Source organism: Pseudoliparis swirei, chromosome 3, assembly GCF_029220125.1.
Source record: "Pseudoliparis swirei isolate HS2019 ecotype Mariana Trench chromosome 3, NWPU_hadal_v1, whole genome shotgun sequence".
NCBI classification, from domain to species: domain Eukaryota; kingdom Metazoa; phylum Chordata; class Actinopteri; order Perciformes; family Liparidae; genus Pseudoliparis; species Pseudoliparis swirei.
In genome coordinates, this window is record NC_079390.1 from 2419781 (window position 1) to 2442172 (window position 22392).

A 22392-nucleotide genomic window follows, 5' to 3' on the forward strand; every position below is an offset into this window, starting at 1 on the left:
ACCCCCTCCTGTCACATTCCTTCCCTTAGTAGGCCTACTTTGGCTAGTATCCATACTATTGTCACTTTCTCCCAAGTCAGAATCTCCCCACTCTGGTCCAGTCACATCACAGCTGTTCCGCCCATCACAATTTTCTTCATGTCCTTATGTTTCCTCATTTTGGAAACTTCTTTTTTCCAACCTCCAACTGATAGATGTGCCTTGACGACAGAATCATCTGCCTGGTTCCCCTCACTGGTTTGTTTTGTAGTTTTCACCATCCAATTCGTATCTGCTGCGTTGCAACCAGCAGCGACCAAGCTTCGTGGGAACTTTTCAAAAAAAAACTTTTACTCGACTGCTTTGGGTATTTCTTTTTGAACAATGCGCTTCTCCTGCAGAGCGAGTCGCTGATTGGCTGATGTCGGCCTCACGTCCAACGTGACGTCGACAATGCGGAAGTATCGCGATGGTTCCCCCAGCTCGCTTCAACAACACGTCACGTGCTCGTTAATGTTTCGAGAAGCTGCTGTATGGTTTGTGTTGAAAACGGGAGACGTTAACATCTGGAGGCCTTAAAATGTCTGAAGTATAAATAAATAAATGCAGGAATAAATATAGGAATAAATGAATGCTTAAATAAATGCTTAAATAAAGATAGATAGATAGATATATACTTCTTAAATGTATAAATAAATACAAGAATAAATAAATAAATGCTTAAATAAATGCTTCAATAAATGCATAAATAAATACAAGAATAAATGAATACATTCTTAAATAAATGTATAAATAAATAAATACATACAGGATTAATTAAATGCTTAAAAACATTTAGAAATGTATAATTAAATTCAAGAATAAATAAATAAATGCTTAAATAAATATATAACTAAATACAGGAATAAATAAATATAAGTTATATCGTGGTTTTTGATTCAATCCACCCCATACAAATATGTCATACAAATCTTGGCCAGCAGATGTCGCGTTTCTTTTAACTTTTAAATAAAAAGTAAAAAATTAAACTTGAAATCAAATGCATCCAAATTGTGAACAATCAGTGCTTGTGGAAGTTTACCAAAGTATAAACGCCCCACTGAAGCTGTCACTTATTAAACAAAGATCCCCTTCGTGAGTTCGTTTTACCCTAATAAATAAATAAATACATGTGGCATGTCATCAACACTTTAGGGTCAACAACCTTATCACAAGTATTGCTTTCGGGAAAGAAGAATAAGAAAGAAAGAAAGAGGACACGTTTGGAGGGAGGAGAACGTGTGTATTGTTTAGAAAGTGAGAATTGGAGACTTACCTAAAAATTAAAAATGCCATGTTTATTTCACATGTCCACCACACAAGTTGTTCATCTACATTGTTACACAATAGAATTGATATAAAAATGTTAACACAGGATGGGGAACACAGGCTGATGAGCTCAGCAATATTAATCCATGCCACGAGCAATATAATATGACACACATGAAACAAAAGGAATACATGTGAAGTAACTGTGAGTAATATAGTCATATTACTCACCCCTATAACATAAGAACTGCAAGGAAGTGAAACTCGGGTTTCTCTGAACAAACGTGGTTTATTAATCACAAAATAATGAATTACACATTGCAAGAGACATATTTAATAACATCATATACCTCTGAGGTATGAGCTGCATGTTGAGTTTCGAACATGAATAGTTACTCTTGAACTTCAAACAATGCTCTAACCTGGAGTGTATCAATATCCATATTTAAAAAAAAAATATTGCATGTGTGACTATAATTTGCATTTGCTATAAAAGTCTAAATAACCCCCCCAAAAAAAACTAATAAAAACTTTCCCAGACATTCAAATATTTTTTTAATGATGTTGATGTATACTTTATTGATGAGAATGCACAATATGACATACAGGAATAAAAGAACAAGTATTTTCATTGTTTGTGTGTGAGTCAGTTTACAATAGTGAAGAAGAAAACAGGAAAGAAAAATAGAAACAACAAAAGTAAAGAAAGAAAACATAAAAATAAAAAAAATAACAAAGACGAAACAAAATAAAAATAATTATAATAAGGATGAATGACATTTTACTTTTTAGAACACAATAGAGGTAGAGAGGTTGTGTTCATATATTCTTAACATATATAACCTTCTTAATTCATGAACCGACACCATTCGGTATATCACTGGCCATTTTTAAAATAAACGAATGAAAGCATCTTCCCTTCTCTCGATGATTCGCTGTACCAGCCTCATTATTCAGCCGTTAGAGTCTCCTCCTGGCTCAAAGTTCTGCTCCATCGTCGTGGCGATGCTGTGAATGCTGACGTGGTTGCGTGCATTCTGGAGCCTTTGCTTCTGCACGCTGTGCCGAACACCGGAGCAGAAATAGATGATTAGACCTGTTTTGAAGAGAAAATGAAATCTCCTGTGATCATGTTTGTCGTTTCGATGCCATGTGCACATTTTGCTTCAATGAAAAATTTATTTTTATAGCGGTGGTGTTGAGTCACTTGCCTACTGCCATCCACACCGCGTAGCGGATCCACGTGTCCGACCCGAGTTGAACCATGAGGTAGACGTTGACGAAGGTGCTGAAGACAGGAAGCAGTGGCACGAAAGGAACCTGGACATATAGAGCAGAATTATTATGACAATAATATTTTAAAAATAGAAAAAAATACTCAACTTCCCAGGTCAGAAGTACACAGCTGCAAGAAATCTGCGACATGAGACTGGTTGGGTTGTGTAGAGGCCATTTCTCCAATAAATAAATTAAATAAACATAAATCAAACTGCCACTGACGCTCCATGAGTTCGTGGTTCACGCAGACAAAGAAAGTGTTGTCCATTCAGGATTCAGTTTTTATGATAATTTATTTAACTAAACAAAACAAGCAAACAAACAAAAGAACAAAGGAACTCCTAACGCTGCCTCTGGATCGGCCTACCCAGGTGCATGCTGGTCCTGCACCTGCCTACTCCTACATACAGGACTGTCTCAGAAAATTAGAATATTGTGATAAAGTTCTTTATTTTCTGTAATGCAATTAAAAAAAAAAAAAAAATGTTTCTTCATTTATTAAAATCAAAATTAATGCAATATTTTTTTATTCTTTTAATATTGCTGATTATGGCTTACAGAAAAAAAAAAAAAAAATCTCATCTCAAAAAAATTTTTTTTTTTCAGACCAAGTAAAAAAAAAAATATAACAGCTGAGTGTTTGTCAAGTCAGGCTCAGAAACCCTTGCAGTTTTTAAGTTAATTAGACAATCAAAGTTTGTTTTTTATAATACTAGTATACTTTTCATGATATTCTAATATTTATTTAGAGATAGGATATTTGAGTTTTTGTTGTGTAAGCCATAATCAATATATCAGAAGAATAAAAGGCTGCAATATTATTTTTTGTATAGAATCCATGTGATTTTTTGTTTTTTTTTTTTTTTAATACAGAAGAAAATAATATTCAATCATATATATTCTAATTGTATAACCACATGTACCCAAAGTGTTACCCAATTACTGCTGACAGTACACTTTAATCACTAACTTGAATATTTATATATATATATATATATATATATATATATATATACAGGACTGTCTCAGAAAATTAGAATATTGTGATAAAGTTCTTTATTTTCTGTAATGCAATTAAAAAAACAAAAATGTCATGCATTCTGGATTCATTACAAATCAACTGAAATATTGCAAGCCTTTTATTCTTTTAATATTGCTGATTATGGCTTACAGCTTAAGAAAACTCTAAAATCCTATCTCATAAAATTTTAATATTTCCTCAGACCAAGTAAAAAAAAGATTTATAACAGCTGAGTGTTTGTCAAGGCTCAGGAAACCCTTGCAGGTGTTTCGAGTTAATTAGACAATTCAAGTGATTTGTTTAATACCCTACTAGTATACTTTTTCATGATATTCTAATATTTAGAGATAGGATATTTGAGTTTTCTTAAGCTGTAAGCCATAATCAGCAATATTAAAAGAATAAAAGGCCTGCAATATTTCAGTTGATTTGTAATGAATCCAGAATGCATGACATTTTTGTTTTTTTAATTGCATTGCAGAAAATAAAGAACTTCATCACAATATTCTAATTTTCTGAGACAGTCCTGTATATTGTATTCCTCTGTATATGAAAAAAAAAATTGTATTTTGTGTTTTATTTTTGATCTTTTATTAACGCTCTAATGTGCACCGGCTGCTGTGATCCTGCAAATTCTCCTTTGTGGGAGTAATACAGGAATATCTTATATTATCTTGATTAGCAAACAATTAAAAGAAAAAATATCTCCAAACAATGACAACAATAAATTAAAATAAACAAATAAATATCACAAGAAAAAGATATTTTAATATATCTAAATATCTAACCTAAATAAGCAAATGGCGCCGCACGAGTGGCTGCCTTTCACAGCAGCTCCCACGCACTTCAAGCTTTTCTTATATTATTTTATTTTGTGTTCCTCTGTATTTTTTGTATTTTAGTATTAGTATTTAGTATTTAGTATTGTTATTGTGTTTTGTGTTTTATTTTATCTTAATGCTCTGTGTGTACTGCTGCTGTGATCCTGAAATGTCCCCACTGTGGGACTAATAAAGGAATATCTTATCTTATCTTATCTTAATTAGCAAACAATCAAAAGCCCAAATATATCCAAACAACAACAACAATAAATTAAAATAAACACAAAAATATCACAAGAAAAAGATATTCTAATATATCAAAAATATCGAACCTAAATAAGCAAAGATTAAACAATACCACATGAAATAACTAAATACTATCAAATAAATAGCTCCAACAGGTTGTTTCTTCTTGTTCTTCTGTTGGGACTCATTCCCCACATTTAGTCATTATGATTTCACTCATTCTTTATGACTGAATGTGTTAAGACCGACGAGGCGTACCATGAACGCAGCCCTGGCCGTGCTCTGCGGTTGCCTCCAGATGATGAGCGTGATGAGCACCAGCATCAGCCCGATGACGGAGACCCAGAGGGAGCTCCACCGCCTGGGATATGACGAGGCTTAAGACCACGGCGAGAAAGACTGAGGACGACAACGATCGTTCAGGAAGGAAATCGTCTCTATGCGTCGAATAATATTCACAGGGCGGTGCGGAAGATCTCTTAACTCGTAAAAACCGTGAGAAGAGAAACGTTCTTCGACGTCCGTGCCGTGACTCGTGAAGGAGGAAATACGACTCCGGCGACTGAGAAGGGTTCTGGTTCGCTGAAGCTGGACTCCTCGCTGAGGTCCGGTTGGTACCTGTGAAAGTGAGGAAATATACATTAAATACACACATATTACATACTTTTTATTTCTATATATCGATTTAGCTGCGACTTAAACGAGGACGATCTGTGGGTTATATTCCTGTTTCTTTGTTTCTCCTGGTTCATATTAATTAAACGCATCCGTGTTTACAATAAATATTAACCCTCCTGTTACCTTTAGGGTCAATTTTACCCCATTCAATGTTTAATGTCGGTGTTCTTTGGGGTCAATTTGACCCCAGGCTGTTTTTCACTGTGTCAAACATATAAGAAATATCAACTTTTTTATATATTTAAAGGGCTATTTAGGTATCAACAAACAAACATAAAGTACCTCACACTTAAACTTGGGAAACAATATTAATTCTAATAATTTTCTGGAGGTTTTAATTGCTGGGGTCAAATTGACCCCGAGGGTTAAATATGTTAGTAAATGTTAAGGAAGGTAACAGGAGGGTTAATGTAATTGTAATTTTATTTTTTCATCATTAAATGGAAGAAAAACAATGCTTTCTTAAGGTTAAAGCTGCAAAGTGTCTGCAAGGACCAACGTGTACTATCAGCTTATTAACCATCAGCACTCATAAACATCACAAACGAACACGGTAACTATTAAAGGAGTAATAATACATAAATAATGTGCATTATCATGACTCTTACCTTAATATGAGGATACATACGGCAACGAGTGTGTCGGCAAACAGGGTCCCGATCGACATCATGTCCACGAGCGCCTTCAGGTCAAACAACAACGCCATGATCGCTGAAAAGATCAAAATAACTTAAGTTTAGTTTACATAAACTCCTGAGGTCAAACAGGAGCTTATTTTTAAAAGAATATTTATGACTAGAGTAATTCACATGAATTTATATAACTTATTTTGTACTAATTTCAGGTAATCAACTCTAACTTTATCTTGAGGTTGAATTGACACAGTTCAAAGGGTTAATTCTTTATATTTAATCAGCTCTGTTTACAGCTTTAAAAGATAAAAAAATGATCCTCTCACCACATGTTTCCTCTTGAATAAAAAAAGACATTTAGATGTTTAGAATAAGTGTAGTTTACATAAACTGTTGAACTCCAGAGGTCAAACAGAGGGTATTTTTAAAAGAATATTAATGACTAGAGTAATTCACATGAACTTAAATAACTTATCTTGTACTAATTTCAGGTAATCAACTCTAACTTTATCTTGAGGTTGAATTGACACCATTTCAAAGGGTATCATGGCCGCCCTCTTAAAGGGCCGGAAACTCTCTTTGCATTCGATTATTGTTTATTTGAGTGTAGATATATTGTACATAAGAAAATGTCTCTAATATTACAACATAAATCCATGTAATCCTCAACCTTCAAAATAAAAGCACGGATATTTTTCTTCAATTTCTTTAAGAGAAGGTGATCGCGTGTCTTTAAAGCCGTCAGGGGACACATACAACGATGCGGCGGGCCGGATTCGGGCCCGCGGGCCTTGTGTTTGACACCTGTGCTTTAGAGTTTACAACTTTAAAAGGAAAAAACCCACATGTTTCCTCTCGAATAAAATCTAAACATTTAGATGTTTAGAATAAGTGTAGTTTACATGAACCGTTGAACTCAGGAGGGTATTTTTTAAAAGAAAAGGAAAAGCTTTAAAACTATCATAATTAGTGTTGATGGTTTTACCTGCTCCGGCCCCTGAAGCCAGGGTCGCTGTCACAGGACTTTGTCTTCCGCTCATTTTACTGAGCGGTCGGAAGAGAAGTCCGTCCCTGGCCATGGCGAACAGGACGCGGGGCATCGGGAACATCGACCCCAGCAGGCTGCGGGGGCAAAGGTCACTCGTAGGAGAATTAAACTCATTTGAATTTAAACGAGGGGTGAATCCAAAGTCACGATTGACTTGCGTTGCGTGTACCTTGTCGACAGCGCACAGAGGGATCCCACGGACACGACGTACTTGGCGGGGCCCCAGCCGATGAACGTGAAGGCCACGGGCAGCGGGCTGCGAGCGCTGAGCAGGTAGTACGGCATCATGAGGGCGAGCGCCGCCAACACGCCGAAGTACGCCGAAGTACGCCAGGAAGCAGATGAGGAGGGACGCCACGATGCCGAGCGGGATCGACTTCTGGGGGGTTTCAACCTCCTCGCCTGAAGGAAATAACACAGATTAATATATGTTGCAGTAACTTTTAAAAACTTTTTTTGTTGTTGAAAGAAGGCATCAATTGGACATTTACAGATGTCTATTCAGACGTTTGACATCGCATGTGCAGATTTTTAGATGATGTTCATTTTAGTTTTACATATATAGAGCAAGAAGTGTAAGACATAGGATGAACAACAAAAAAGAGACAGAATGGAACCAAAAGGAAGAAGAAGGAGGAGGAGGAGGAGAAGAAGAAAAAGGAGAAGAAGAAGAGAGAGAGAAGAGAGAGAAGAAGAAAAAGAAGAAGAAAGACTACGGAGAAAAAGAAGAGAAGGAGGAGAAGAAGAGAAGGAGAAGAAGAGACAAAAAGAAGTAGAAGAATGAGAAGAAAAGAGAAGAAGAATAAGAGAAAAGAAGAGGAAGAAGAAAAATGAGAAGAAGAGAAAAGAAGAAGAAGAAGACGAGACGTTTTGAGTATCAGGTTTACAAAATACAGGTTTAACCTTTGACCCCTGAATGCCCCACATGGATTCCACCTGGTTCCACTGTGTGCTCTGATACCATCTGGTAACCTGTATATACAGGTGGTTCGTCACTGTTGAGGACTGAGTCATTTTAAAGAATGAAACTATTTAAAACATGACACAATCTATGAAAAGGTAACCCTTAAAATATTCAATTATTACTCATTTTAATGAATTTCAACTCAAAGTTACAATAATTTTTACGTTTTCAGATAAATTATTTTATTTTATTTTATTCTCGGCAAAAAAACAACAATAATCCTAAAAATAATCACAAAGTTAAACAAAGCTGATTAACAGCTGTTCATTACCTTCGCATTGAAAATGCCGGAAGGTTATGTTTTGATCGCCGTGTATTTATTTATTTATTTATTTGTATGCGTGTTATTCGCAAAACTCAAAAAGTATTGAACCGAATCGCATGCAATTTGGTGGGATGATTGTTTATTATCCGGGGACCAGTTGATTAGATTTTGGGATCGATCGGGTCAAAGGTCATGAACAGGTCAAATCTTCTTGAATCACATGGAATTTGGTGGGATGATTGTTTATTATCCGGGGACCATTTGATTAGATTTTGGGATCAATCGGGTCAAAGGTCAAGGTCATGGAAAGGTCAACATCTTTTTTTTACCATAGCACGATACATTTGTGTCCAATTGGCATGCAACTAATGCCAAAATGTTCATAATTCAATGCCCAATCTTGTGATATGCGAAGGTATGCGCTCTACCGAGTGCCCATTCTAGTTATTTTTGTTATAATTTGCACTGATTCTACATCCTGAAACCTGGTCAGTCTGTGAGTCCTCAGTCCTCCTGTTGTTGCAACTCTTAAATCATCATCTTTAGAAAGTGATTAATTCATTTGAATTTAAATAACTTTAGAAAGAATGGTGATATGTCAAAATAAAATAAATCTGTGAATCCCGCTCAGTTGTTTTTAACCCTTCTATCTTCATCTCTGTGTTTGATCATCCACATGACCAAAGTGTTTCCAGCTCCTCTAATGTGTGTTCCGGAAACATTTAAACATTTCTCAATCTCCTGCTGTTGTTCAAACACCTCTTACATGTTTGTGTTTCTCTTTATACAGTTAAACTCCATCACCGGTGGAGAAAGTGGATGACTCGAAACTTTGAGTGCAGACTTTTATTTAATCCCACGTACCCGATGTTTCGAGGACACGCGGCTTTTGGGTCGTGCCGAAAGATAAGTCAACATGTTGTAAAGTCAAATTGTTGTTACAGGAGACATCTGCCCGGCAACTAATTGAAGACCAGTTCATCAGAGCGGAAGGAGGCGGCTAATTGTTTGAGGAGGATAATGGTGCGATCCACTGCTTCCAGGGGTCCATGAAGGCATCAGCAGCAGCACATCCGGCAAAATTTTGAAACCTGCCTCTAAATTTTTTTTTTAGCACTGACCGTCAACCCCAGATGTGAGTGTAGCTTTCAAGAAAACTGAGAAATGTGTTATTTATTATTCATTGAAAAAAAACCACTTCAGACTTAGATTTGAGTGATAAAAACACAAACATCCAGCTAGAGCCCTACACACAGAACCATAAAGGGGCCATCTGGAACCGAATCTCCAGAGTGATGCCATAGATAGAAGAACCATTTCTGGTTCCACAAAGAACCTTGCATACCAGGCTTCTATTAAGAACTAGGTCCTTAAATAGTTCTTCAAAGAACCGATATGGTGTCTCAAAGAATCTTCAAAAAATGGTTCTTTAAGGCACCATTTCTGATTCTAGAAAGAACCTTTCAACCCAGGGTTCTTCAAAGATCCATTTCCTTAAAGAGTTCTTCAAAGAACCATTTCCTTAAATAGTTCTTCAAAGAACCTATAAAGGTGTCTCACAGAACCTTAAAAAAATGGTTATTTAAGGCACCATTTCTGGTTCCACAAATAACCTTTCAAACCAGGGTTCTTTAAAGAACTTTTTCATTCAAGAGTTTTTTAAAGAACCTATAACATATCTCAAAGAACCTTCAGAAAATGGTTATTTAAGGCACCATTTCTGGTTCCACAAATAACCTTTCAAACCAGGGTTCTTCAAAGAACCATTTCCTTAAAGACTTCTTCAAAGAACCTATAAAGGTGTCTCAAAGAACCTTTCCATCCAGGGTTTTCAAATAACCTATAATGATGCCTCAAACCCAAACATGGTTCTTCAGTAGGTGATGGTTCTTCGTAGAACCACAAAGCCTTGTAAGTAACCATTTCAGAACCATTATTTTTCCGTGTGTACGCAACTTGAAAAACACGTCTGTGTAGGCCGTAGACGATGATAACTTCCACCGTGATTCTCTTATTTCTCATATCATAAGGCAGCGTGTTCGGTGGTCTTCCTGTGGTTCTGTGACGATGGTAGATCATTTCTAAAAAACCTCTCCCACTTTAGATTGCGATGCCTTTAGTTCAGGCGGAGTGAACTGAGCGGACTTCATTAGCTGAAGGAAATGGACTATCCCTCTCCCCGTTAATCATTGATCTGAGGAAAGAGGTTCAGAAGCTCACACTATTGTTCAGTGAATTCATTCAACACCTTGGATATTTAAGGAAAAAGACCGTGACATTTCACCTATACGCCTGCAGATTAACTTTTTCCATCTAAATCACGCACCAGGAGTTCAGGTGGTGAGTTTATTCTGTATTATTTGACACGTTTGATTGTTTTTATTGTTTTTATTTTGGAGTAAAAAGCACTGAATGACTGTTGGAGAGTTAGAATTCAGCCGTAGTCGTCTTACTTTTTGATTAAGGTTTGCTGAAGAATTAATCAGCTGGGAATATTACTATGCTGATTTAGCTTTGAAAACATTTACGTCTTTCTATCTATTTCTTAGATTCTTTACAGTTACAAAATGTGTGAATTGTAATTTTGGCCTTTACATCATTCTTATTTAAAAGCAATAAACGGGGGGAATTCGATACTAAATCATGATTTGTTGATTATACTCTACAAAGATTATTTTTTTATTGATAACTTTATGATAAATACGCTTTCCATCCAAAAGAATGGCATGAAGAAAATGAAATATATTTATATAAAGCTGCGCATAGACCCTCAATCATGTTTTTTTTTATATGGCAAACAGCCGTTCGTCACTTCATTATCACAGCTCTGCTCCAGCATTTTTCCAGCAGTATTAGCCCGGATGCAGCGCGCTGACTGGCTTCACTGGCCACAGCATGAGACCCAGCACTTAAAAAAAAGAAGGAGGGTCATTAGAATGTGACTTCACTCATGTATGTCCACAATCTATTTCAGTTCGGATGGATTATATTTCAAGCGCCGTCACTGCAGCGTTTATCGAGGTGTGAAATGTTTTTTGAATGAAATCTTCGTAGAAACATTACCAGGGCAGCGAGCTCTGAAAAAAACATTTTCCAAACTACAAAAAAAAAAAAGGAACACGTGTAACTGCGTCGCCCTGCTGCAGAAGAATAGCCTCGGGTCACGTTGGTTTATAACACCGTGTTGCCCTCTCTCTCTCTCTCTCTCTCTCTCTCTCGGCCTGTTTATATGGGAACATACGATCTCAGTGCTTGGAGTTCATTGGGTGGCGTCCACACTGCTACTGATTTAATAATCAAGGAAATTAAAAGCATCTCAAGCTGAAATATAGTTTCCCTTTTTTAGACATGTTTTTCCTTGTTGGTTTATTTGATAAGGGACAGTGAACATGAACCCTTTAAGCCCCAAAAGTCCCACAATTACCACTGAACCTCAATAGGATCACAAACTCCACTCCGATAAATACCCGTGAACCGTGAGATGCACTGAAGACCGCGGGAGTTCCCAGCATGCACCTGATGAGCGTTAACTAAAAGGGAGTCGTCGTGGAGGTCTGCAGGTGCCAGAACATTTTACAGGAAGTGGACGTCGGTTAATAGGCCGACTTTTTGAAGCCGCCAGTTCGGCCATCTTGATTTTTGTGCAACCCCAATTGGGGGACATTTACAGAAAAACATTTCTGTAAATGTGCCAGAGTTATGCCAAGATTCTATTTTTTTATCTGTAGTCCCAAAACATGCGTTTTTATTTGTTTTAAAATATATTAAATATTAGATTGTTGCCCATTTGACGACAAAAGCATAATACATGTGTTTCTATTTTCTCTACAGACAATCCTATCAGTGCAAACATGAATAACACAAAACAGCGCAACAGGCAGATTGATGGGAGAAGATAATCCTGAGAAAAACCTTCAATCCTATACGCATTAGAACAACAAGAAAGATGAGGCTGGTTCTGTATTACCTGATAGTGTTGGGGTCCAGTGGTGTGATTTCCACCTACGGGCCCCATCAGAGAGCTCAGATGACGGGGGACATCTTGCTCGGGGGTCTGTTCCCGATACACTTTGGAGTCGCGTCCAAAGACCAGGACCCCGCGGCTCGGCCCGAGTCCATGCAGTGTGTCAGGTGACATCTTCAGACGTTTGCATCATTTGACTGAATGTCTACACTACCGTTAAAAAGTTTGGGGTCACACAGATAATTTGGTGTTTTCCATAAAAACTCACATTTTTATTTATCAAATAAATTGCAAAATGAATATAAAATATAGTCAAGACATTGACGAGGTTAGAAATAATTATTTTTAATTGAAATATTAATGTTGTTCTTCTAAATTGTCGCTCAAAGGAAGGCCAGTTTCATAGCTTCTCTCACAAGCATAACTGTTTTCAGCTGCGCTCCTCTTAACGGGTTTTCTACCCCTCTGTTAGTCTTCTAAGGCGATAACACAATGTACCATTGGAACACTGGAGATGGGCCTCTATACACCTCTGTCGAGACTTCATTAAACACCAGAGAATAGTCATTTACACATTAACTATGTGGAGAGTTATTTATGATTCATTTAATGTTATCTTCATTGAAAAAAACCAGTGCTTTACTTTGAACAATAAGGACATTTCTAATTGACCCCAAACTTTTTGAACGGTAGTGTATTTGCATAACTTTCTCTAAATCCATTCCTTCTTTTTGCTTTTACAAGGTTCAATTTCCGTGGTTTCCGTTGGCTCCAGGCCATGATCTTTGCGATCGATGAGATTAACAACAGCAGCACCCTTCTGCCCAACATCACGCTCGGCTACCGGATCTTCGACACGTGCAACACGGTGTCCAAAGCCCTGGAAGCCACGCTTAGTTTCGTGGCTCAGAATAAGATCGACTCCTTGAATTTAGATGAATTTTGCAACTGCACGGATCACATCCCGGCCACCATCGCGGTGGTCGGAGCGGCCGGATCTGCAGTCTCCACAGCGGTCGCAAACCTACTGGGTCTATTTTATATTCCTCAGGTGAGTAACTCATCGTATTACTTACTTTTAATATATGTATTACTTATTTGTAATGGTTATTATTGCTTACTTTTAATAGTATGTATTACTTACCTTTAATGGTTTTTATTACTTATTTTAAATAGTTTGTATTACTTATTTTTATTGGTTTTTATTACTTACTTTTAATAGTATGTATTACTTACTTTTAATGTTTTTATTATTTACTTTTAATAGTATGTACTTACTTTTAATGGTTTTTATTGCTTACTTTTAATAGTATGTATTACTTAATTTTAATGGTTTTCATTACTTACTTTTAATAGTATGTATTACTTACTTTTAATGGTTTTTATTACTTACTTTTAATAGTATGAATTACTTACTTTTAATGTTTTTATTATTTACTTTTAATAGTATGTACTTACTTTTAATGGTTTTTATTACTTACTTTTAATAGTATGTATAACTTACATTTAATGGTTTTATTATTTACTTTTAATAGTATGTATTACTTACTTTTAATGGTTTTTATTGCTTACTTTTAATAGTATGTATTACTTACTTTTAATGGTTTTCATTACTTACTTTTAATAGTATGTATTACTTACTTTTAATGTTTTTATAATTTACTTTTAATAGTATGTACTTACTTTTAATGGTTTTTATTGCTTACTTTTAATAGTATGTATTACTTACTTTTAATGTTTTTATTATTTACTTTTAATAGTATGTACTTACTTTTAATGGTTTTTATTGCTTACTTTTAATAGTATGTATTACTTACTTTTAATGGTTTTCATTACTTACTTTTAATAGTATGTATTACTTACTTTTAATGTTTTTATAATTTACTTTTAATAGTATGTACTTACTTTTAATGGTTTTTATTGCTTACTTTTAATAGTATGTATTACTTACTTTTAATGGTTTTTATTGCTTACTTTTAATAGTATGTATTACTTGTAATGCTTTTTATTACTTACTTTAGTTGTAGTGTGTCTCTTCCTTTACTGTTTGTTATTTTTATTTTAAAAAATTTGTTTTTTATGTTTTTGTACATGGTCCCTTTTAAATAAAGATAATGATAATAATCGTAGGCTCTATATCGGTGCCACATCAATGGAAATGTCACAGGGCAATTGTCCTGAAAATTATGCAAACACAGTAGTTCTTTAATACATTTAACCGGACATGTCGTGCCTCCTGATGTGTTGAATCAACAAATTGACGAAAAACCTTCATATTCAACCATGATAATGATGCGGTTCATGTTTTATGAGGCATCTTCTGGTTTTCTTTGTTCCTTGTACTGTGTTTTTTGTCTGTCTATTGTTTTCTGTCTGAATTTTTGGTGGAAAATGAGCTTCCCCACTTCGGATTAATGAAGTTTTATAATCTAATCTAATACACCTTGATTACCTGAAACCTTTCCCCGTTTCAGATCAGCTACGGCTCCTCCAGTCGCCTCCTGAGCAACAAGAACCAGTACAAGTCCTTCATGAGAACCATTCCCACCGACGAGTACCAGGCCACGGCCATGGCGGACGTCATCGAGCACTTCGAGTGGAACTGGGTCATCGCCGTGGCCTCCGACGACGACTACGGCCGCCCGGGGATCGAGAAGTTCGAGAAGGAGATGGAGGAGCGAGACATCTGCATCCACCTCAACGAACTCATCTCTCAGTATTTCGAGGAGCACGAAATCCAAGCGCTGGCCGACAGGATCGAGAACTCCACGGCTAAAGTCATCGTAGTGTTTGCCAGCGGCCCGGATATCGAGCCTTTAATCAAAGAGATGGTGAGGAGGAACATCACGGATCGCACCTGGCTAGCCAGCGAAGCGTGGGCCAGCTCCTCTCTCGTAGCCAAACCAGAGTATCTCAATGTCGTGGCCGGTACGATCGGCTTTGCTCTCAAGGCGGGGCACATTCCCGGTTTAAGAGAGTTCCTACAGCAAGTGCAACCGAAGAGAGACAGTCATAACGAGTTTGTCAGGGAGTTTTGGGAAGAAACCTTCAACTGTTATCTGGAAGACAGCCAGAGAGAGCAGGAAAGTGAGAACGGCAGCGCGAGTTTCAGGCCTTTGTGTACCGGTGAGGAAGACATCACGAGTGTTGAGACGCCGTACCTGGACTACACACACTTCCGTATCTCCTATAACGTGTATGTCGCAGTGTATTCCATTGCACAGGCCCTGCAGGACATACTCACCTGCACAGCCGGATACGGACTGTTTGCCAACAATTCCTGTGCCGATATAAAGACAATGGAAGCGTGGCAGGTATAATGTTATACACCACCGTTAGAAAGTTAGGGGTCACCCAGACAATGTTGTGTTTTCCATGAAAACTCACACTTTTATTTATCAAATGAATTTCAAAATGAATCGAAAATATAGTCAAGACATTGACATGGTTAGAAATATTGATTTTTATTGTAAATATGAATGTTGTTCTTCTTGTGGCTCAAAGGAAGGCCAGTTTTATAGCTTCTCTCACCAGCATAACTGTTTTCAGCTGCGCTCACATAAAAATGGGTTTCACAGGTGTTCTACCCCTCTGTTAGTCTTCTAAGGCGATAACACAATGTACCATTAGAACACTGGAGATGGGCCTCTATACACCTCTGTAGAGACTTCATTAAACACCAGAGAATAGTCATTTACACATTAACTCTGTAGAGAGAGTATTTATGATTAATTTAATGTCATCTCCATTGAAAAAAACAGTGCTTTTATTTGAAAAATAAGGACATTTCTAATTGACCCCAAACCTCTGAGTGGTAGTGTACATAAAACCCAAACTAAAACAATTAACTTACAAAATATTGATGAACTTTTTAAGCCATGTTTGCAGCATCTGAACGTGTCTGTTTCTGCCTCGCAGGCCCTGAAGCAGCTCAGACATTTGAACTACACCAACAGCATGGGGGAAAAGATGCACTACGATGAGAACGCAGACATGGCAGCAAACTACACCATCATAAACTGGCACAGGTCCGCCGAGGACGGCTCCGTGGTGTTCGAGGACGTGGGATATTACAGTATGCACATCAAGAGAGGAGCCAAACTGTTCATTGACAAGACAAAGATTTTGTGGAATGGATACAGTTCTGAGGTCAGTGTCAGTTTAGAGGATGTGCACAATAATGTATGTTTATTTCCCCTGTTATTTGGTTTGTTTTCCTTTTTTCTGAAATGATCTACTAATAATTAGAAGCAGGTAATCACAGCAAACAAGGAAAACATTGACAAGTTTCCACATTTGCATTGAGTCACTTAAAGCTGCAGCAACTGGATTATTTTGTCCACTAGTGGGCAGCAGAACTCACCATAAATACAACGTTGACACCTTATGAAGTTGTTACTGCAAACATGTTGGCAAATACTTTCTCAAAATTTGTCGTCGCTAACATTGACTGTCGATTGATACCGATAAAACCAAAATAATTAAATGAAACCCGTAAAAAAACTTTATGAGTTTGTCACACTAACACTTTACACATGGTCATTTAATCTATTCTTTATAAATAATTATTAGTGCAGCTATTGGGAACTGGGGACCTGGTTTATTTGTTAATCCTCTTGAAATCCTTTGGATTCTCCTTCCTCCTATTTTTATTCTGACCATATAATAACAACAACAAAACCACAACACTAATAATATAATACGAATAATAATAATGCATTCAATCATTCATCACTTAAGAGGCAGGGTAAAAAAAGTGTCAAAAATCTCCAGGTCATTAAGGACATCAATCTTTTTAAAATATGTATCATGAAGAATATATGAAGAAACGTTGCTTCACTGCAACAGAGGCCAATTACAAAGTCCATCGCTGTACATTTAAAGAAAATTGCATTATCAATTAACTCCAAACAATCCTGGATGATTATTTAATTACGACCAACATTTATTTACAGATTATTTAGTTTCTGGAGATGGAATGTCCAAAATAGAGGAAAGTTGAATTCACAATTCAGCCCCAAAACTATGTTTTGAATATAACTAACCATCTTGATCCTGATTTCTTTCTTTTCTTTCTCGAGTTGACTTTCTAAAAAAGATATAAAACATTATACTTTTTTTCGTGTGTGCATAAAATGCTTGTGAAATAGTTCACGCTTTTCCACCTCACTATTATTTAAAAAAATAAAAACCTTGCATTTTAACACCATTTACATCCATTATAACTGTGTTTTCTGCTCTCTTTTTTCCATGCAACTTGTCTGTCTGTTTACATCCTGCAGGTGCCATTCTCTAACTGCAGTGAGGACTGTGAGCCGGGTACCAGGAAGGGGATCATTGACAGTATGCCCACCTGTTGCTTTGAATGCACCGAGTGCTCCGACGGAGAGTACAGTAATCATAAAGGTATCGAGACGATAAGACATTCACAATCACAGATCCATTCATGTAGTTGCACTTATGATGCTGTGTTCACTCCGAAAGCAACGTGATTATTTCCAAACACGAGGGAGTTAGATGTTCCGACAAATCGCGTAACTTTTGGTGTGAACGTCGCGTAACACAGATGTTTCTTTGTGTCTCTACAGATGCCAGTGTTTGCACCAAGTGTCCGTATAACTCCTGGTCCAATGGGAATCACACGTTCTGCTTCCTGAAGGAAATCGAGTTTCTCTCCTGGACGGAACCTTTCGGGATCGCTTTGGCCATATGTGCGGTGTTGGGTGTGCTCTTGACCGCCTTCGTCATGGGAGTCTTCGTCCGATTCCGCAACACCCCGATAGTGAAGGCCACGAACCGAGAACTGTCCTACGTCCTCCTGTTCTCACTAATCTGTTGCTTCTCCAGCTCCCTCATCTTCATCGGCGAGCCGGAGGACTGGACGTGCCGCGTACGGCAACCGGCCTTCGGGATCAGCTTCGTCCTCTGCATATCTTGCATCCTCGTGAAAACCAACAGGGTGCTTCTGGTCTTCGAAGCCAAGATCCCGACGAGCCTCCATCGTAAATGGTGGGGATTGAACCTGCAGTTCCTGCTGGTATTTCTGTGCACATTTGTTCAGGTCATGATCTGCGTGGTGTGGCTGTACAACGCCCCTCCTTCCAGCCGCAAGAATCACGACATCGACGAGATCATCTTCATCACCTGCAATGAGGGATCCGTGATGGCTCTCGGGTTTCTGATTGGCTACACGTGCCTCCTGGCCGCGATATGTTTCTTCTTTGCGTTCAAGTCCAGGAACCTTCCGGAAAACTTCACAGAGGCCAAGTTCATCACGTTCAGCATGCTCATATTCTTTATCGTTTGGATCTCTTTTATTCCCGCGTACTTTAGCACGTACGGCAAGTTTGTCTCTGCCGTGGAGGTCATCGCGATACTAGCGTCCAGCTTCGGGATGCTGGCCTGTATCTTCTTCAACAAGGTCTACATCATCCTCTTCAAGCCCTCCAGGAACACCATCGAGGAGGTCCGATGCAGCACCGCGGCCCACGCCTTCAAAGTGGCCGCGAAGGCGACGCTGAAACACAACACGGCCGCGAGAAAGAAGTCGGGCAGCATCGGGGGGTCCTCCGTCTCGACTCCGTCTTCATCCATCAGCCTCAAAGCCAACGGCAACGAGTGTGACGCCACGTCGGGAAAGCACAAGCCCAGGGTGAGCTTCGGCAGCGGAACAGTGACTCTGTCCTTGAGCTTCGAGGAGTCGAGGAGGAGCTCTCTGATGTGATCAGCGTCACATGACCCGCTAATGGGGTGGGACTTTATTTGGAAAAGCATTTTACATGTAGACCTTTTCATCTTCCCATTCCCTTAAAAGATGACCAGTCCAAATGATATACTGGACTATACCTGAATCCTGTGACTCTTATTATGTTCACCATAACCCTGATGTACACGAAGCTAATAGCAACCATTTTGTACAATTAAAAAAACATGATATAAAATCTTGAAGTTCTTTTTCTTTGGTGACTTTAAATCAGATCTGGTGGGAACTTTTAATCCATCTATCTATTTACCTACCTACCGATCAATATATATATATATATATACAGTATATATATACACTACCGTTCAAAAGTTTAGGGTCACTTAGAAATGTCTTTATTTTTCAAAGAAAAGCACAGTTTTTTCAATAAAGATAACATTAATCAAAAATACACACTATACATTGTTAATGTGGTAAATGACTATTCTAGGTGGAAACGTCTGGTTTCTAATGAAATATCTCCAGAGGTGTATAGAGGCCCATTTCCATCAACTATCACTCCAGTGTTCTAACGGTACATTGTGTTTGCTAATCGCCTTAGAAAACTAATATCTGATTAGAAAACCCTTGTGCAATTATGTTAGCACAGCTGAAAACAGTTATGCTGGTGATATAAGCTATACAACTGGCCTTCCTTTGAGCTTGAAGTTTGAAGAACAAAATTAATACTTCAAATATTAATCATTATTTCTAACCTTGTCACTGTCTTTAGTATTTTCTATTCAATTTTCAATTCATTTGATAAATAAAAGTGAGTTTTCATGGAAGACACGGAATTGTCTGGATGACCCCAAACTTTTGAACGGTAGTGTATATACAGGACTGTCTCAGAAAATTAGAATATTGTGATAAAGTTCTTTATTTTCTGTAATGCAATTAAAAAAACAAAAATGTCATGCATTCTGGATTCATTACAAATCAACTGAAATATTGCAAGCCTTTTATTTTTTTTTATATTGCTGATTATGGCTTACAGCTTAAGAAAACTCTAAAATCCTATCTCATAACATTTTAATATTTCCTCAGACCAAGTAAAAAAAAAGATTTATAACAGCTGAGTGTTTGTCAAGGCTCAGGAAACCCTTGCAGGTGTTTCGAGTTAATTAGACAATTCAAGTGATTTGTTTAATACCCTACTAGTATACTTTTTCATGATATTCTAATATTTAGAGATAGGATATTTGAGTTTTCTTAAGCTGTAAGCCATAATCAGCAATAAATCAGAATAAAAGGCTTGCAATATTTCAGTTGATTTGTAATGAATCCAGAATGCATGACATTTTGTTTTTAATTGCATTACAGAAAATAAAGAACTTCATCACAATATTCTAATTTTCTGAGACAGTCCTGTATATATATATATATATATACCTACCGATCAATCAATCCATCTATCTATCTATCAATCTATAAATCAATCAATCCATCTCTACCTACCTACCTATCTATCCATCTATTTATCTATATACCTATATCTATCTAACTATTTATCTAGCTATCTATCCATCCATCCATCTATCTATCTTTCTATCTATCTATCTATCTATCTATAATATTGTAACACAACTATAGAGTAAACATATAGTCTGAACCAGTTTAAGTTAAAATAACACTCCTTTGTAATTTCCCATTGGGCTAATATTTGTCAAGAGGACAACCCAGGATCTCCAAGCGAGGCGGGGGGGGGGGGGGGATGTATGAGTCACACTCGGTAAATACACAATTGCAGGATGTCAGCTCGACGTTTCATACTTTGGAATTACGTTCTATTGTGGTCCATCACAAGATAACAAAAGGAACGGATAAAGTCTGTCGACATGACATGGGCAAATCCATTCCACCATATTTCTGGTGTATTTGGGTCGAACAACGTGTGAAACAAATTAGTTTGTTGGCTTAATATAAGAAGCTTCACGACGGTCATCTGTCTGAATAAACCACAACTTTAAAACTGTCCCCCCTCTCCAATTTAGACTATTTTCGTATAAATAATTTGGGATTTCTTTGGGATATTCTATATGTCTCCGTCTCCTTTTTGCATTTCAAAGAAATTCAAAATGTTGTCTTCCAGTTCTCACAACATGAAAATACTTGAATTATCTTGAATTACAGCCACAATCCAGGATAAAAAAACACTATGCTTGTATAAATAATCACATTCTCTCCGAATTATATAGATCTGAATAAAAGAAAAACCAACTGATCAAAACAAAGAACATGCTGATGGAGGCCAATGGGACATGCTGGTGTAGATCTCTCAAAGAACTTTCTCTGCTTCCAGTTATCACATGTCTCTGACAACTGCAAACAACAGGCCTATCTCACATGTTAATGTCATTCTCACAATAGGACTACACCTCACAGTTTAGAGGAGGGATGGAGAAGAGGGAGGAGCAGCTCGGGGAAGGCACTGTTTATTCTGATTCACTCAGTTACTAAGCTGTAACTATTTCCGAAGAATAAATCACTCTAGGCCTATGAAATAATAATAGAACAATGTTTATAACAACATGAAAGGGACCATTATGCCTACGTTAAGTGTATTTGAATTTTAAAGACACTTTTAAATTGTTTTGTCTATTTTTATACTTTTACTTGTCGTGAGAACCTTTTCTTATCCTATTATTTCAGTACTTATTTTGTCACAAATTTAACAAGTGACGGCTCCTGCAATGAATAGAAATGCATTGTTTTGGTAAACTTGTACTAACAGCATTCAAAACTTGTTGAATGCTGAAGAGCAGCTGGACAACCACCTCCTCTGTTGGCCGGAGGACAAGACCTTTATCCTCAAAGCCAGTGGAGCCCAGAGAGACCAGCTGTGTTTGATCTGCAGGATGCATTGCATGGTGGGAATGTTTGTCACAGTCATAGTCCTGGGCACTAGAGGAATTTGTATTATGTATCCAAATCATTTACAATCATTAGTTATCAGTTAATGTAACAAAAGTATAAATCAAACTTAGAGCAATTTCTACCAGGAGCGACGAGCTTTATTTTGAAAACCCACTTAGCGGAAGTGTCTATACAAAACATACATGGCCATCTAAAACACGATAATGACTTCCTCTTTGTTGAGCATCACCATGCAGTGTGTGCATCTAAAGAAAAAAATACACAGATATCTTGAGGTATCTTTTGAATACGGAGCAGATCTTTGCATATTATTAGAGGATGTTACCCTTCATAGTATAACTTACTAATCATAGTAGTCAGCGAAAATGAGGCTACATATTTTAACCATCTTATATAAACGGACGCATATATATGAGCTGATAGGAATAAATAGTTTTTACTGGAAACCTCTTATTTATTTATACAAGCTTTTAGTAAGAAAGTAGTGTGTACTTCGGTTACATTGACTTGGCTCTGGGTGCTGACATGGAATAACGCTTGTGTCACAGGTAAGCTGCACCAACCAAACC

At 37.3% G+C, this 22392-nt stretch overlaps 1 protein-coding gene across 1 annotated transcript; it reads left to right on the plus strand.

Moving 5' to 3' along the window:
* The first annotated feature begins 12186 nt into the window (after nucleotides 1-12186).
* casr (calcium-sensing receptor) lies at nucleotides 12187-19128 on the plus strand. Its single transcript, XM_056411648.1, has 6 exons — nucleotides 12187-12371; nucleotides 12949-13255; nucleotides 14679-15518; nucleotides 16123-16353; nucleotides 17487-17610; nucleotides 17793-19128. Exons 1-6 carry the CDS (start codon nucleotides 12187-12189, stop codon nucleotides 18926-18928), a joined length of 2823 nt encoding a protein of 940 aa, XP_056267623.1. The 3' UTR covers nucleotides 18929-19128.
* The last annotated feature ends 3264 nt before the right edge of the window (nucleotides 19129-22392 follow it).